The sequence below is a fragment of the Manacus candei genome, unplaced genomic scaffold (assembly GCF_025592945.1).
Source record: "Manacus candei isolate 608988 ecotype Guabito, Panama unplaced genomic scaffold, ASM2559294v1 h1tg000076l, whole genome shotgun sequence".
Lineage (NCBI taxonomy): Eukaryota > Metazoa > Chordata > Aves > Passeriformes > Pipridae > Manacus > Manacus candei.
Window position 1 is genome coordinate 9,514,933 of NW_026138124.1, and position 15,332 is coordinate 9,530,264.

Consider the following 15,332-nt stretch of genomic DNA (forward strand, 5'->3'; position numbering starts at 1 on the left):
TTGGTGCCTGAAAAAGAGTTATCATATGGCTGCTGAGGCCAAGGAGGAGGAAAGGTGGGGGGGCACAAAAGCAAGTGGCACCCCGTTGAAATGGGGGGGTTTTGTGTGTAGGCTACAGGCAGGGCCATGGGTGGGAGCAGGTGTGTGCTGTGAGTGAGGAACAAGGTGCAGGGATGTGTTGAGCCAGACCCTACAGAGTTATTGATGAACCAGACCCTATAGAGAGATCAGTGAATCAAACCTTACAGAGTTATTGATGCATCAGACCCTACAGAGTAATTATTGAATCAGACCCCATAGACTTATGATTAAATCAGACCCCATGGAGTTTTGTTGAATCAAACCTTATAGAATTATTGATAAATCAGACCCTATAGAGTTATCATTAAATCAGATCCTATAGAGTTATCAATGCATCAGCCACTGTACAGTTATTGTTATATCAGACCCTATAGAATTATCAATGAATCAGACACTATACAGTCATTGTTGCAACACACTCAGTTCTCTCTGGCTCACAGAAGAGCTGGAACTTGGTGGTTATTCTGCTGGGTCATCTGTGAAAGTATCAAATTAAAGTTAAATTAACTGCCTCATAGCAATGCTTTTTTTTTTTTTTAAGCTCTAGGCTTTCTTAACAGTTTGGCTACGGGGCTATCAACAGCAGGGAATTTAGGACATTCTTTTCAATGAACCAGACTGAAAATATTTTGGTACAGCCCCAGTTTGTAGGGTTTTTTTGAATCCCTTTCCCCCCCCTTTTAAACAAAACATCCTGATTCAAAGGAGCTTCTTGCAGACTGGGAATTTCCACATGGCCATATTGCAGCACTTATAAAAAGTGATTTAATGCCTGCCAACAACAAATACATTTGCAATGACACCACTCTGTGTTATGTGCTATCCTACTTTGTGTGCTCAGTAAGAACCAGCCAAGCTGTCCCAGGCAGGAGGGAGAAGAGCCGCCTTCCTTCCTCTGCAAGAACTTTGTCCCTTCCCCTGCTCCTTGGAAAGCCTGAAAGGAAACAAGCATCACGGTGACAACACAATCCCTTCTGTATGTGTTAATCTGGATTTTGTTTGAACTTTTGGAGCTGACCTTGGCTTGAACTGTGTTAAAAACCCTGACTGGTGTGGACTGACTTGACCCTGCGGTCCCATTTGTGCCAGCCCTGCCCTCAGCCCCTTCCTTACTTCAAGCCATTATTTTACAGACAAAAAGGAACATAGCATTACAGCAGATATAGCCAGCGGAGCTGCAAGTACTTACTTACAGGCAAACTCTCCTCTGATTTCATCCCAAGGAAGTTTTTTTTTTTTTCTGCTTAAGAAAGGACTGACTGAAAACCAAGCAAGAAGCTGAAATTATTGCTGTAAACTCTCAGTTTTTTATTAGCGGTTTCCAAGCCTGAAGAAAACAAAACCTTCTGAGTGGCTGCATTACAGTTAAAAACAAAACAAAACAAAAAAGAAAATCAAGCCCAGGACTGAACTGGGTATTTGGTGTTTGGGGATGGAGGAGGAAGAGGGTGGTCGGTTCTGCGTCCCTTGGCAGGGCTGGTTTGAGCTGTAAGAGTGCGAGGAGATTTGTGGGTTTAGATAGTTTCCTCTCCTCACCATGACTCAAACGGCTTCTATTAAAAACAAGTAGTGGGAAGGAAATTTCATAAGCTGACAGTCCCATCTCACTCTGCTTCTCGACACAAGTTGGCTGAGATGTAGGAATTCGTGTGGTTATGATGTGTGAGCCCAGGACTGTTTTATCAGCAGAGTTATGCGGGGCTGGTTTCGACTGTGCATGTTCCGAAGGGCACGGAGGTTCAGGCTGTTACACAGCTCTGCAAAGCCCCTGGTCCGTGATCCCACAACTGAACGGGTGGAGGTGGGTGCTCCCAGCACCTGGTCCTTGTCCCACAGAAATCAGTGGGACAAAGAAGAAGGGCCCCAGCCAAGATGAGGAGCTGGAGCTGGGCTCAGACACCCCCAAGAGATGGGTGTTGGTTATCAGAGGTGCCAAGGCACCACCTAAATATCTTGGGTTTAATATCCCTTATTTTTAATATCCCTTACTTTTAATATCCCTCACACACAGGGATGAGGGAGTGGGGAGGCAAACCCAAGCTAGACTGGCTGCCTAACAACCACTGATGGCTTTAATTAAAGCCCTTGAGTTAGCAAATATGCCCAGAGTCTGGTCCAGGGAGATACACAAAGCCCACAGTCAGCCCAGTAACACTCCATGAACATTGCCATTTAAGCAGTTTCTTGTTTAACTTAGATTTATTCAATGACACATGCATTTCTGGACAGATATCTGAGTTCCAATGAACAACTTTTATAACCAAATATGAGAAATCTGTGACTGCAGTTTAGTCAATTAAGTACGTTTCTAAAATACATGACTAGAAGAAAACCGGAGCAATAGAGAGAATCCTTCCAAAGAACAGAAAAGAAACATTTCCATTTGTAATACTCCTGGCATCGGTGAGCGTCAGAGGGGAAGGAGGGCAGCAAGGAGACGCGACGAGGAAGGAACAACATTATCAACCCTGTCCACACCAAGTCCTCCAGTTTCCAGTCTCTCCAGTTCATCCATTAATGCTCGGCACTTGCACGAACGGCGAGAGCTCCTCTGAGTTACGGAAATTCATCTCTCAACACGAAGAAAGCAGAGAGCGGCCGTGGGACCGCGCGCCTGACCCAAAAATGGCTTAGAAATATCTCTCCTCACCCAACCTCTTCCCTGAAGACAGCGAGAAAAGAAGCCACAGGGCTGTCAGGATTTGAAGACGGAGCCTCTTCATATTGCACAGGGACACAGAGTCAAGATTTCGTGAGTACAGTTTCAGGAAGGTCTGAGAGTCGTCAATATTCATCAGGGTAACGAGAACCATCCAGCGCCGCGGGAGCCGGCAGGTGACGGACACAGCGGGATTGTTTAGGCGGAGAGGCGGCTCGTTACCCTGTCTGGATCTCTCCTTGGATGTTCGGCTAATTTAGGGGAATCCCGTGGGGAACAGGCTGAGGGGCTGGTTTTCGTTAGTCGGGAGGGGGGACCGGTAGCCGTCGAAGTTGCGCGGGATGCTGCCGCTGGTGGAGCCAGAGCTGTTACTCAGCGTCTCTATGCTTCCCTCTCGCTGAAGCTCTGCAAGGGGAGAGAGAGCAGGGCCTGGTTAGTGTTTGGGACAAACCCAGAGTGCCGTTAGACAGGCTCTTAACTGACAAATCCCTCACTGCTCCAAGGTTTGCTCATCATCTTTCTTTTCTGGGGTGATCTGGGAATCACTCCCAGGGGATGCCAGCTCCTGGTTCTACTTCCCTGCTGGGTTCATGGCTCACCTGAGCCTAAGAGGAGCTGGAGGGAGGCATTACCTGCTGCCTGGCAGAGCAGCCCCTTCCCTGGGGTCCAGGCTGCTGAGTCATGACATGTCAGGACTTGACAGTGGGGATGCTCACGGCAGAACTGAGCAGGGCACAAAGAGAACAGTGGTAGATGATGGAACATCTTCCCTCCCAGCCATGTGGGAAGGGGCACTGGCAGCAGCACTGCTTACTGATGGTGTGTACCAACAGTGCCTAACCACTGCCATTCTCCACCTTGGGAACACCAGGGACTTCCCACACCCTGTTATCCTACCCAAAAGGATGTCAGTAACTCTGCTTTTTCAAGGCATAGAGAAAATATCCCCCTTCCTGAGCTGTGCCTCAAAACAAAGGAGAAAGCAGCCTGGCTGTGGCTCTCCCTCTCTTGGTCACACACACCCAGACATCTCCCCTCTCTGACCTCCCAAAGCCTTTCCTGCTCCCTAATCTCGGAACAGGAGGATTTCTGTGTGTGCAGAGCGTCGTTTCCAGCCGTGGCCTCTCTGTGAGCCACTTGAACCCAGCGGTGGCCCCGGCGGCAGCAGCGCTGCTGGGCAGCGTCCCCCCGGCAGCACTCAGCAGTGGCAGGCAGGGTGAGATTAGGCAGAGCCCACATCCACCACAGGAATCCTCTCCCAGACACGCGGTGACAGGGGACAAGAAATATTCCGGCGGGTTGCGACTTCCGTCTGCGCAGCCCGGGCTGGGACAGGGACAGGAGCTTCAAATAATTCCTCTGCTGCCAAGGGGGAAAGAACACCTGAAGGGGCTCCAAGAGAGCTGGAGAGGGACTTTTCACAAGGGCATGGAGGGACAGGACAAGGAGGAATGGCTTTAAATTGAAACAGAGTACATTTAGGCTGGATATCAGGAAGAAATCCTTCCCTGTGAGGGTGGGGAGGGGCTGGCACAGGTTGCCCAGAGAAGCTGTGGCTGCCCCTGGATCCCTGGAAGTGTCCAAGGCCAGGCTGGGATAGTGGAAGGTGTCCCTGAACATGGCAGGGGGGTGGAACTGGATGAGCTTTAAAGTCTCTTCCCATGCTATCCATTCTATGGTTCCCTATAAGGCACAGGGTTGAACTCCTGGAGGAGACAGGCAGCTTTCCCTGTCCCTGCATCCCGAGTTTTGCTTGGCTGGGATGCAAAGGAGCTGGTGGAGCTGGAGGAGCAGTGCCCTCTCTGCTCTCTGCAAAATATTCCTGCAGCTCCACAACTTCCACTGCCTCACCTGGGATATTTTACCTCCTGTGAACACCCTGGCAGTCCTTTTGCTTCAGTGAGACTATGTGATAAGGATAGATCTATACATATAGTGCAAGGCAAAGCAAAAAGTCAGTTCTTCCCCAAACCAAAAAGCATCCCACCTTCCCACCCCAGCATCCTCGGACACTGCCCTGCTCCCCTCACCACCTGAGCACTGCAGGGCAGTAGCCAGGCAAGCACACACCTAGCAGTGAGGGCTGTGGGATTTAATCCCTCATCCCCAAGGTAACCTGTGATGGAGATAATCTGCCCAGGATACAAGGGAAACAAATCAGCAGGAAGCTGGTCACCCTGGGAGCAGCAGTGAGCACGACCTGGGCTGTGTTCACCACCATGCCTCAGCAGTACTGGGTGAAGGAATGTCCCTGTCTAAACCTCTTCATTCTCCTCACATCCTTACTCTCCCATGAGTTCAGGAAGTAAAACCAGTAATTTAAATCAGAACTGAGTGGCGTATCCCACACTAATGCCGTGCTTATCCTGTCTGATTTGGGGCTTTTATCTCCCTCAGCACACAGCTGGCTTTGGTTAGACATCCCACGTCAGAGCTCGGGGCGCTGGGCTCCCCCAAACCCGGCGTGGCTCCTCGTGGGGGGACTCTGCTCTCTCTTCAAGCTATAATTGATTTTCGGGCAAATGTGTTTCCAGTAACCGTGGCTGAAGAAGGGAGAGGGACAGAGCGAGGAGCATTTGTTCCCCTGTGGATCCTGCGTGGCTGTTCCTGCTCCTTGGGGCCGAGGTCCTGCCTGTCTGTGCCCACACCGTGTCCTGCCTGTCCCTCGGTGCCCTGTGTGGGACCGCACACCCTGCCGGGATGGGATTTGGGGGAATTCGGGCTTTTCTGGGGTCTGCAGGATTTCTGCAGCCGACAGTGCTTGTCACCTCTGCGGGGGCCTGCCAGGGGGTGGCACTGCAGAGACTGATGCCAGCCAGGGAAAAAGCCTGGATCAAAAATCAGGGGGAGACAGAGCGGGTGGGCGCAGGGCCTGGACGGGGTCCCATCCCAGCTGTGTCCCACAGCCCCGAGTGCGGCAGCCCTGAGCTGCCCTTGCTGCTGCCAGGCAGGAAAACCTGACAATTCTGACAGGGAGGGACAAAACAGAGGGTATGGAAGGTGCAGGGGGACAGGAGGAACTGGAGGGGATGACGTCCAGCCCTCTGTCCCCCTCTGGGTTCAGAGAGTGCCGGGCTAAGACCCAAGCAGCTCCCACCTCTGAGCTGCCACCCCAAGCGCTGTGGATGGGACATCCTCGCATTCCCCACGGAATACGAGTCCGGGCGCTCTCAAACAGCCCGGCACTGCAAACTCTGGAACTCATTAGCCAGCGAGGCAGACGAGCAGTGTATTTTGATACCCAAGGAAGCCCTGTAAAAGTGCCGAGCGCTGCCGCGGAGACACCGCCGTGCTCAGGAAATTGGGCTCTTGCCCTCACCCTCGCCCGGCGCTCGAGCACGGCGGGGTCACGCCAGGGGGGCAATTAGCCTTTACATGGTCACCAGGGACTACCTGCCCGCACGTCTGACCCCCTGCATCCCCGTCAGCACGTTTGCCTGCGTGCCCCTAAATCGGCCTGCTTCATTAATAAACAAGAAAATTTAAAAAATCCCAATACTTAATATTATTCTTTCCCCCAGCCCTTCCAGCAGACCAGGGCATGGCAGAGGGACATTGATACCATTCCCATGGGAAGCTCAGACAAGGCTGGGAATGGCTCCATGACATGGGGACAACCCTCCTATTACGGACTACAAACTGGAGGATGATTTCTGATAGATCCAATGCCCGGAGAGACCCAACAAGTGCAGAAGAGCCACCACGGTGTAGTGGGGCTGTGGGTACCAGGAGAAGCCAGTCCCTAAAACAAAAAGCAGCACCCTGGGATGGAACAGCCAAGCCTCATGGCACAGCTGAAAGGGACTGAAATACCTCCCAGACCTCAAGAAGACCCATCACACAACCAGTCAGACCACTGATGCCCTCTGTGCTGGGAACACGCTGCTGGAAAACACAAAACAGAAGCAAACCCAAGGATCCCCTCATGGAAGGATGGGGCTGAGGGGCAGCAGAGCCCAGGGCAGCAGGATCAGGGCTCAGCACCGTGCCAGCAGAGCAGGACATGGCTGCCCAGCAAGTGATTTCGTTTACTCCAGTGGAGTTACGCCAGGAATGGACTTGGCCCCAGCATGTCTGAGGGTTATTGTATCTGCATTCCCCCATGCATATACTGTCGAGATGTATTAACTTCCTTAAATGTACCAGTAAAACAACCTCTTATGATACACTTTAATGAACTTGTACAGTAGCCAACAAATTGTGCATCATATAAAACCCATTCGGCCTTATAGACTCTCTGGCTATTTTGTAATAACTGCAATTTGCTTCTGCTGAAGCAAGATAACCAGGGTTGAGAAGTCAGGCTTTGCAGAAACCTAAATATTTGATTTGGGGGGGAGTGGGTGGGAGAAGGAAGAAAGGGGCCTCTGGGAGCTCTTTATGGGGTCAAAATAACATGAGACCTGCTCTTCTCGTAGCATTTCCACCATCAAGGAAATGAAATACTGTGAGAAGACCAGCACTTGCATTATTTTGGCCCCATAAATGGCTCCCTGAGGCTTTCAGAAGCCCGTGAAAAACAAACACAAATACAAATAAATGCTAATACTGGAAACGTAAATACTAAAACCTGCCCATGTCCCCGGAGGAAACGACTCACAAAGTCCTGACTGCCCTAAAAAAAAAATTTAAAAAAAGGGAAAAGAGACGAAGGAGCTGGAACATCTGCTGAAGCCATGAGGAGAAAGTCACTTCAGGGGAGCTGGGAACAGCCCTGCCTGCGCTTTTGACAGTAACAGTAATGGGCACCGCTGGCATCACCCAGGGTCCCAGGGTAACGGGGATTTTCAGGGCACACGCGCTCTCTGCCGCGGCGGAGGCGGCAGCAGCAAAACTCCTCGTGGCTGCCGGTGTGGGGAGGGAAGGTGGCACAGCCAGTGGCCAGCCGGGGTGCCCACCCCACCCCAGGGGAGCCACCCCATCCCACGGCCCCACACCACGCTCCAGGGCTGTGGGAACATTTGGAGAGCAATGGGGCATGGAAGGAGCTGCAAGCAGATGCTGGTGCTCCCTGCCTGGCAGCGCTGCCTGCAGGCCTGCCCGCAGCCCGGCACCGGCACGGCCCTCCCGCGGGGTGGATGGTGGTCCAGGAGAGACTGAAAATGAAACCTCCCAGGAAACATTGCTTGCTGCTGATATTCCCGACAGCCACGCTGTGGCCAGACTGTCCTGTCCCTTGTTCTGCTGCCTGAGCTGGCTGCCAAGGTGGAGGGGAGGAGGAAGAGCAGGAGGAGCTGCTCAGGGGACAGCCCGGGGTCTGCAGGCCTGGGGCAGCAGTGCCATTCCCTGTCCAGCCAGGCGGCTGCACCCTCAATTCCAGAAAGCTCCAGGGACTGTCAAAGGACTCTGACAAATCCAGAAAGGTACAAAGCCCTGCCAAGCTTAAATGTGAAATAATTTTCTGGGGTGCATTAATTTGATGCCTGTAGAAAATCTATATAAGCCCTCTTTTGCCCGGAACACTCATAAATTATGCTGCCTTCCTTATCCGTGCTCTCCTGCAGTGGCCCTCTCAAAGCCCTGGTATCTCCTTTATGTCTACTCAAAAATCTCCTCTCCGGTGCATTATTTCTCCTAATGGTTTTTCCTTTCTCTCTCTCTGTTTGCTTTCCCCTGTTAAGCACAGTTTCAAAATATCCTCCCAAATCATTTGCTGGAAGAGCTGACCCTTTCCTCCTTACCTACGGAGGGGCTGCCCAGGCTCCGGCAGAGCCCGGCCGGGATAACTGATACAATGACAGCAGCCTGATGTGTCAGGGCAGCGGGGAAGCGGCAGCAACTCTGAATACAAGAATTATTCTTCATCATCTCAAACTGTCACAACACATTACCCTCAGAGCCGCAGCTCGCTGAAGGAGTGACCCTGGACTGAATGGGAGAGTGCTCGGGGAAAGAACTAATTGTAGCCTCTTTTCACACGTCAGTCACTTTTCACAGCACCAAGCCTTTCAAGCTCAACTAATGTCAAGTTCCCTTTTCCTTTTGCTGGGCTGAGTATTTCTGATTTTTAAGGATGGCATTTTTAAAGGAACAAGGTCTCTGGCGAGGGATGAGGCCAGGGAGGGGAGGGAAGGAAGCGCCGGAGTGAGCACGCATCAGAAAGTCCATCAGACGCCCGAAGACTCGTTAGGAATTAGACAATTAACAAGTAGGAATGCAGGAAGCGGGGTAATGGCCAGCAGAGCTCGAATCTCCTCGATTTCATTTCTGTCATTCACAGCAATTGTTTTGGGGAACTTCCCGGGCTCTGCCGTGCGCTGAGGGGCCGCAAACGCGGGAATGGACTCGGCCCCTTCCTGAAATCAGGATGCAAGACAGGCATTTTCCAGCGGTGGGGGCCAGAAACAAGGTGCTGCTCACTAAACCCACCTCTCCCCAGCCACACAAGCAGTTTTGAACAAACGGCTAAAGGGACAAAGTTCGAGCCTCATTTTAAAACCAAAGACAATTCCCTTCCTCTGGAGGAGAAGTGAGGAGATTCCCTGCAGACAGAGCTCTGGGAATGACAGCCTGGTCGGTGCTCTGGGGCAGGCACACATAAGGGCCCTTCACCCCTCCTTGTCTTTAACTGAAATCCCGACATTTTCTGCAACAAGGACTATTTTTTCACCCTTACATTCACACAGTGCCCATCACGGGGGACTTGCAGAACCGACTGGGGCTTCTGAGTGTTACTTATTAACTGTAATGAATAATAATTATGTAGCTTCTGCCATCTGGATTCTCACTCAAAAGGGTCCTATATAAAGGGAACGCTAAAAGGCAATTTGTATCAACACAATGGAAGTCTTGAGGATCTCTTAAACTGTAATTTACACAACGCTCCCCAGTGAATGGCTTAGTTAAACATTTTAATTTTCCTGATTGCTGCCGAAGGGAGCGGGATGTGCTCCCCCGGAGGAGCTCACACTGGCCCTGGACACGGTAGACACGGTGCTTGTACACGGAAAATCTCCATCTTTCAGTATTTAGACAACATCCCAAACTCTGCTGGATGCTTTTGGCTCTATTTCTGCATGCAAATTCACTAAGAGCATCATAAGTGGTGCCCAGGGGAACCAGTGCTGCTGCCTGGGACGTGCACGGTGCCGTCCAAGGTGGAGAAGAGCTCCAAAGCTGACGTGCGGTCAGAAACCAAACCGGGATGCAGAAATACTGGGATGCTTGGAAATTGCATTATTGCTGCTGCTGTTGGGAGGTTTTTCTTGAGTATTCCCATTTTTTTTTAATGAAATGCAATTATGCTAACGAGGGAGCTCTAATTATAATCCATCTCCACCACCCTTGGCGGCTGCTCCGAGCAAGGACCTGCGGAACTGGCTCCAGCCCTGCCAGCGGCTCCGGCCCTGGGGAGGGCAGAGGAGGGCACCACACCCCCGGGGGAACCTGCACTTTTGGGTATTGGGATAAACAAAAATCGTTAATATTAAATCACAGTGAAACAAAAGCACCGAGTTCTCATTAAGGCTCTTAGTTTCCTTTTAATTTGAGATGGTTGAAATTTCTGGGCAAACGTATTTTTGTACTGCTCCCTTTCCAAAGGGAGCACAGGCAGAAAGTCAGTTCCCAGTTTTATACATTATGATAATGTTTAGAAGTCAATCAAAGCTGCTCCCTGCCCCAAGCCTTGTGCCTGTTTGCCTGCACTCCAGCACCCAGCACAGGCAGCTGTGGGAACAGATTTACTGTGATACTTTGGGTGGCTGTGATGACCTTCTCCAAAGAAATGTTTCACTTTCCTTCTTTTTAAACCAGCAGTTTGAGAAAAAGAGATTTTAAACTCTATTCAAAAGAGAAAATTAAAAAAAAAAAATTAAAACTATGGCATTAGAACACTGAAAATTGATTCCCACAACCTGAAAGATGTCGAGGTGCCACAAAAGCACATCCATTAAATTTTCAAATAAAGAAGACTGGAAAACACTGCCTGAACAACTTCTGTGAAATCAGGATTCAGTGGCCTATGTAAAATATTAGTTACTGTCAAACTACCTTACAATAACTCCAATGCTGAATCCACACAGAGTTGGCTCATGCTGTGCACTTGGAGATGAAACTTGGCATCTTGGAACAAAGGTGGCAGGATCCAGCAAGGAGATGAGGATGTACAGGAGGCAGGAGAGAACCAGGGAAATGAAGACTGAGCCTTCTGAACATCTGAGCCCCTCTGAGACCCCAAATCTCATTTCTAGTGCCTGATTTCACTGCGGAGATGCCAAACAACTTAACACTTACAAAACGGGGAGGACACCTGAACTTACAGGAACGTCTGGGTCTACTTCAGGCACAAAGAGATGGGGGAGATAAGGACAGAACATTTTCATGCATGAACTTCTGAAGAATTCTGTCTACTGAGAAAAAAAAAAAAAGGCAAGCAGCTTGTTTACCCCTTTAAAAAGAGAATCCAAGAAGCTCCACACGACTCAAGCCCACGGAGTAGGAGAGACCCAAGACTTTGGCATCTTGCCAGACTTGACTCTGAGCATTTTATGGAAGGTCAAAAGTGCACCAGATAAAGGACTGGCATTTAGAGGGAGAATATTCTTCACGATAGGCACTTTCACAGTGACTCCAGTGCTTTTAAAAAATAATCTCGAGTTTCCTAGAGCTGCATGTTTTTGTAAAAAGGTTTAGGATGTTTTCCTATATAAATGGCACTTCAGAAGGATGAGCTGCTGATTTTAGTCAGCATGTGAAATTTCAAAAGCTATGACAGTCAAATGCTTGTAGAAAACAATTTCTGTAGCCCATCACATCCTGCAAGCCTTATACAACATTTCCAGAGGAGGTTTTTAAATGAATACGCAACTGTGGTTGTTTGGGTTTAAAGGAATTCTCTCCTGCCCCATCCTGAAAGTTTCACTATGTTGCTACTATAAAATCCTGTAAGATGTTCTGTATGTAATACATGCTTTCCTGTGTGAGCCACTGTGTAGGCAAGTTTTTTAATGTATTTAGGCAGAACTCTCTTGCATCTTCAGTTACGCAAGCAGCACATCTGTGTATATCAGACCAAAAGCATTTGCAGAGAAAACACTGCATTAAAATTCCTGGGTTTGGTCTCTCATTCCCAGGGTTATGGGAGTGCCTCGGATTGCTCAACACTGACCCCTCTGTCAGCCTCGACTCCACAAAGGAAATTACAAATTCAAAGTAAAATGTGTGTTTATGACACCTACCAGCTCCGTGTCCTGCACCCGCTGGACTCTTGGGATCTTACTCAGGAGTTCTGGAGGCAATGCTCCTATTCCTGAAACACCAGGCTTCTATCCAGAGCAGGTGTGGACCCCACGTGTGGATCTGAGCATCCCACCAGAGCTGGAGCCACTCAAGGTCTCGGGATGGGAGGGGTCCTGTCCCAGAGGAGGCTGCAGCCAGAAGTGTGATGGCCAGGAGCACTTGGGGAGTGCTGGGGGGCTCCTTCTCCTCCTTGGGCTTGGCCAAGCAGTCCCAACAAAAAGGCTGGGTAAGGAAAAGCTGCCTGAAGGTCAAACCCACAAACCTGGTGGTCAGCTCAGGGTCTGGGCGGTGCTCGCCAACACGCTGCATGGGGCATTTCAGACCTGACCCTCCAAATTGCAGTTTCTTTCACAGCAAAGACCCAATTTTTTCCTCTCTGTGACTCTACCTCAGTCAGGGGCCCTCCTTAAAAATCCTCAGGTGGGAAGGCAAGGCAAGCCAGAGGAGCACAACTCCTGTGCTCAGTGCATCTTGCGTGCGTGCACTCTGTGCTCCTGACACAAACACATTGCCAAGCTCATTTGAAAAGTATAATATTACAAAGCAAAGTAATTCTGGCACAACTTCTAGTACTTCTGACACAAAGTGGCCTTTTGGGCCAGTGAGAGGCTCTGGGCTGTTCCCCTGGTGCAGAGTGATGCTGAGGAGGAAGCTAGACCAGACTGGAATTTGGGTTTGATTCAAAGGAAAAGTTAAAAGTCTGGGGGAAGCAGATGCTCAGCTGGTCCAAATCAGAAGAATTTTGTTGAAGCTCACGAAATGATGTCACCACAGCCTTGCCTGCTCATCTAAACAGTTCAAGGCTCTCAAATGGGGAGAGCCCAGGTGGAGATCTGAGGAGCAGAGCCCTCCTCCTCTTGTTTCCCCAGAGCTAGTTTAGTGTCACTGAGAAACTCCAAACCCATCCAAGTAATCCTAATGCAACTTATTTAGTCTATCTAGTCAATTCTTTTAAAGATTACGTGGACGTGGCTGCTTCAAACAGACCAGTTTTCTATGCACAGCCCTAATTTTAAGAAGCACTCACAGCTCGGCCCCTTAAAATCACAGCTTTACCTTGGCTGAGTATTAACCCAGCCTGGAAAAAACAACAGGCCAACCTCGTGGGCTCTCTCCCTTGAAGGATTGCTTGAGGCTCTTAATACACTCTCTCTTATTTATACAGCTCCAAATTCTGATGTTAGACATAAATAGGAAAGGGCCTCGATAAAAATGACATCTGAAGCTTAATTTGGCCCTTTGTTAATGGAGCTGTTCAACACAGCAGCTCCCATTTGTGCTCCTGAAGCCAGAAGGCAGCTGGAAATAGTAAACTGGACGTTTTTGTTTTTTTAAAAGTCATATTTTAAAAACTGTTCTGAGTACTGATTCTATTACGCCTCATCTTTGTAGTTACACTCCTACAAAGGTGTGGATGAGCTGCAGCTGCTGGAGGAGCACGTGGTGGAAGGTAACCCTGTGTGAAACCTGAAAGCCCTGATGGCAAACCAAGGCATTCCTCTGGTCACATCCCACAGAAAAGGCCATTTAAGTCATCTCAGGCTGGGCAGATCCTGCCTTGCACTTGGGCATCTGGCAGTGAAGTTCACATAAGTACCTGCTCCTCATGTTGTGCTCCTCTGCAGACTTTTTGCTCACATTTTGATGGGTGACCAGCCACGTTTCCAAAAGATAAACCAAGGAGGAGACAACACAATCCTGGCATAATATAATAAAAAGATTTTTTTAAGGGTTTGGATAAAAGTAGCCCTGAGTGGAGGCAAGAAAGCACCCCCAAATCTCAGGTTAGGGATCTGTCCCTGTACAGTTCCCCTCCCACTGCTGCCTCCACGGCTGCAGATGAGGGAGGAAGGCTGTGAAGTTAATTTGCCCCTTGATTAGGACTCCAAATGTCATTTCTACCTGACATCAGGGCTCTGCCTGTGCTTTCCATTCCCAGCCACTCCTGGCTCCTTGCTCCCATGCCATGACACCAAGTTGGAGCTGGAACAGAGGCAACAGGGCAGGTCCTGGCTGCTGACCCTGCCAGCACCTTCCTGCCCGCAGCCTTCCCAGAAAAACATCTTTAGAAACAGCCAGAGAAGTGATACTGACCCTTTGTCTTTCACAACACCATCAGCTTTTGGTGTAAACACAGAGTTCATGGGTTGGGCAGTTACTGAGAAAGTCACTGACCAAGGGAATAACAAATAAATACCAGAAATAAATAAATAAAAGAAGATGGTATTTTAGCTCTGGGGGTCTTTTTGGAAAATGGGATAAAATGAGTCACATGGAAAAGGGCAGTAAACAGTTTATGTCCTGGAACAGCCATATTACAGTGGAGTGTCCAGAAGTGAACCACCAGCCACATCAGGCCCTCTCAAATTTGGTGTCTTTTCACAACAGTGGATAGTTGCTTCTAAAATTCATCCCCTCACCACCTGCTTCCATCTGCATGGAAAACTAATTCCTTCCTCCCCAGGATGCAGGACAGACTGTGGGGAAGCTGCTCCCTGCCCGTGGTGGGAAATGCCTTGGAGGAATCTCCAAGGTTGTGATGTCTGAGGAACAAGGAGCAAAGCCAGAGAGCACCAAAGCACCATCACCTCACCTGAAGAGACAGGAATTAAAGGCAGAATAGAAGCAACAGGAGTGGGGGAAAAGCTATTTACATTTTTTTAGGAGTTTTTACTCTTTTTTCTAACTTAGCTCACACATTCTCAAGCATGAAGCCACCACTGATGTCGTTGCACAGGGCATCACCAGAAACACAAAGAAAAAAAGCAGCTGGTTTAGGATCTTTTTGTCTTCATGTTTTGCCTCAACATCCTTTTCGTTCTCTGTGAAGGTACAACTTTTACACAGCCCCATTTTTACAGGAAGAATGTCCCTTTGGAGGTTCAACCACCTGCATGAACCTCTGCAGGGCCCCAAAACACCTTCCCCTTTTGTGGGGGCAGCAGCATAGATAGTTTATTCATTTCCAAAATGCTTCCAACCAATTTGTCATTTTTTTTTCTTTCTCTTAGCATTTCTGGTCACACAATATTGAGCAATAATAACCAGAGGAGGATGAAAACTGCTGCAGCTTGAGAAGTGAGCTCAGGATATGATTCCTCCTCACCGGATGCCTGGAAGATGTCACTGAAATTCTCTCTCCCTCAGTGCAACCCGTGTGGAGCCAATATGAACTCCCAGCAAAGTGCTTAAAAAGCCATTATTTATAATAACTGTTAAATGATGAGACATTGTTTACCCAGATTGTAAGATAAATTCTCACTTACAGAATGCTTCCCTGACTGTCCTGAACGTCATCTGGTTTTTATTTAAATGCAAAATGAAATTAGGCTCCCAATAACACAGCAGAAGA

The 15,332-nt window shown here is 49.2% G+C and overlaps 1 protein-coding gene across 8 annotated transcripts in view; it reads right to left on the reverse strand.

The window, feature by feature from the left end:
• Positions 1–2,261: 2,261 nt before the first annotated feature.
• The window catches only part of BCAS3 (BCAS3 microtubule associated cell migration factor), a 314,510-nt gene continuing 301,439 nt past the window's right edge, over positions 2,262–15,332 (reverse strand). For 5 of the 8 annotated variants that reach the window (XM_051809393.1, XM_051809391.1, XM_051809392.1 and 2 more), the window contains one exon: positions 2,262–3,145. In XM_051809393.1, the coding sequence (XP_051665353.1) occupies positions 2,997–3,145 (149 nt within the window). In that variant the 3' untranslated portion in view covers positions 2,262–2,996. The remainder of the gene's footprint in view (positions 3,146–15,332) is intronic. The other 3 variants (XM_051809396.1, XM_051809394.1, XM_051809395.1) reach the window with 2 other exon arrangements.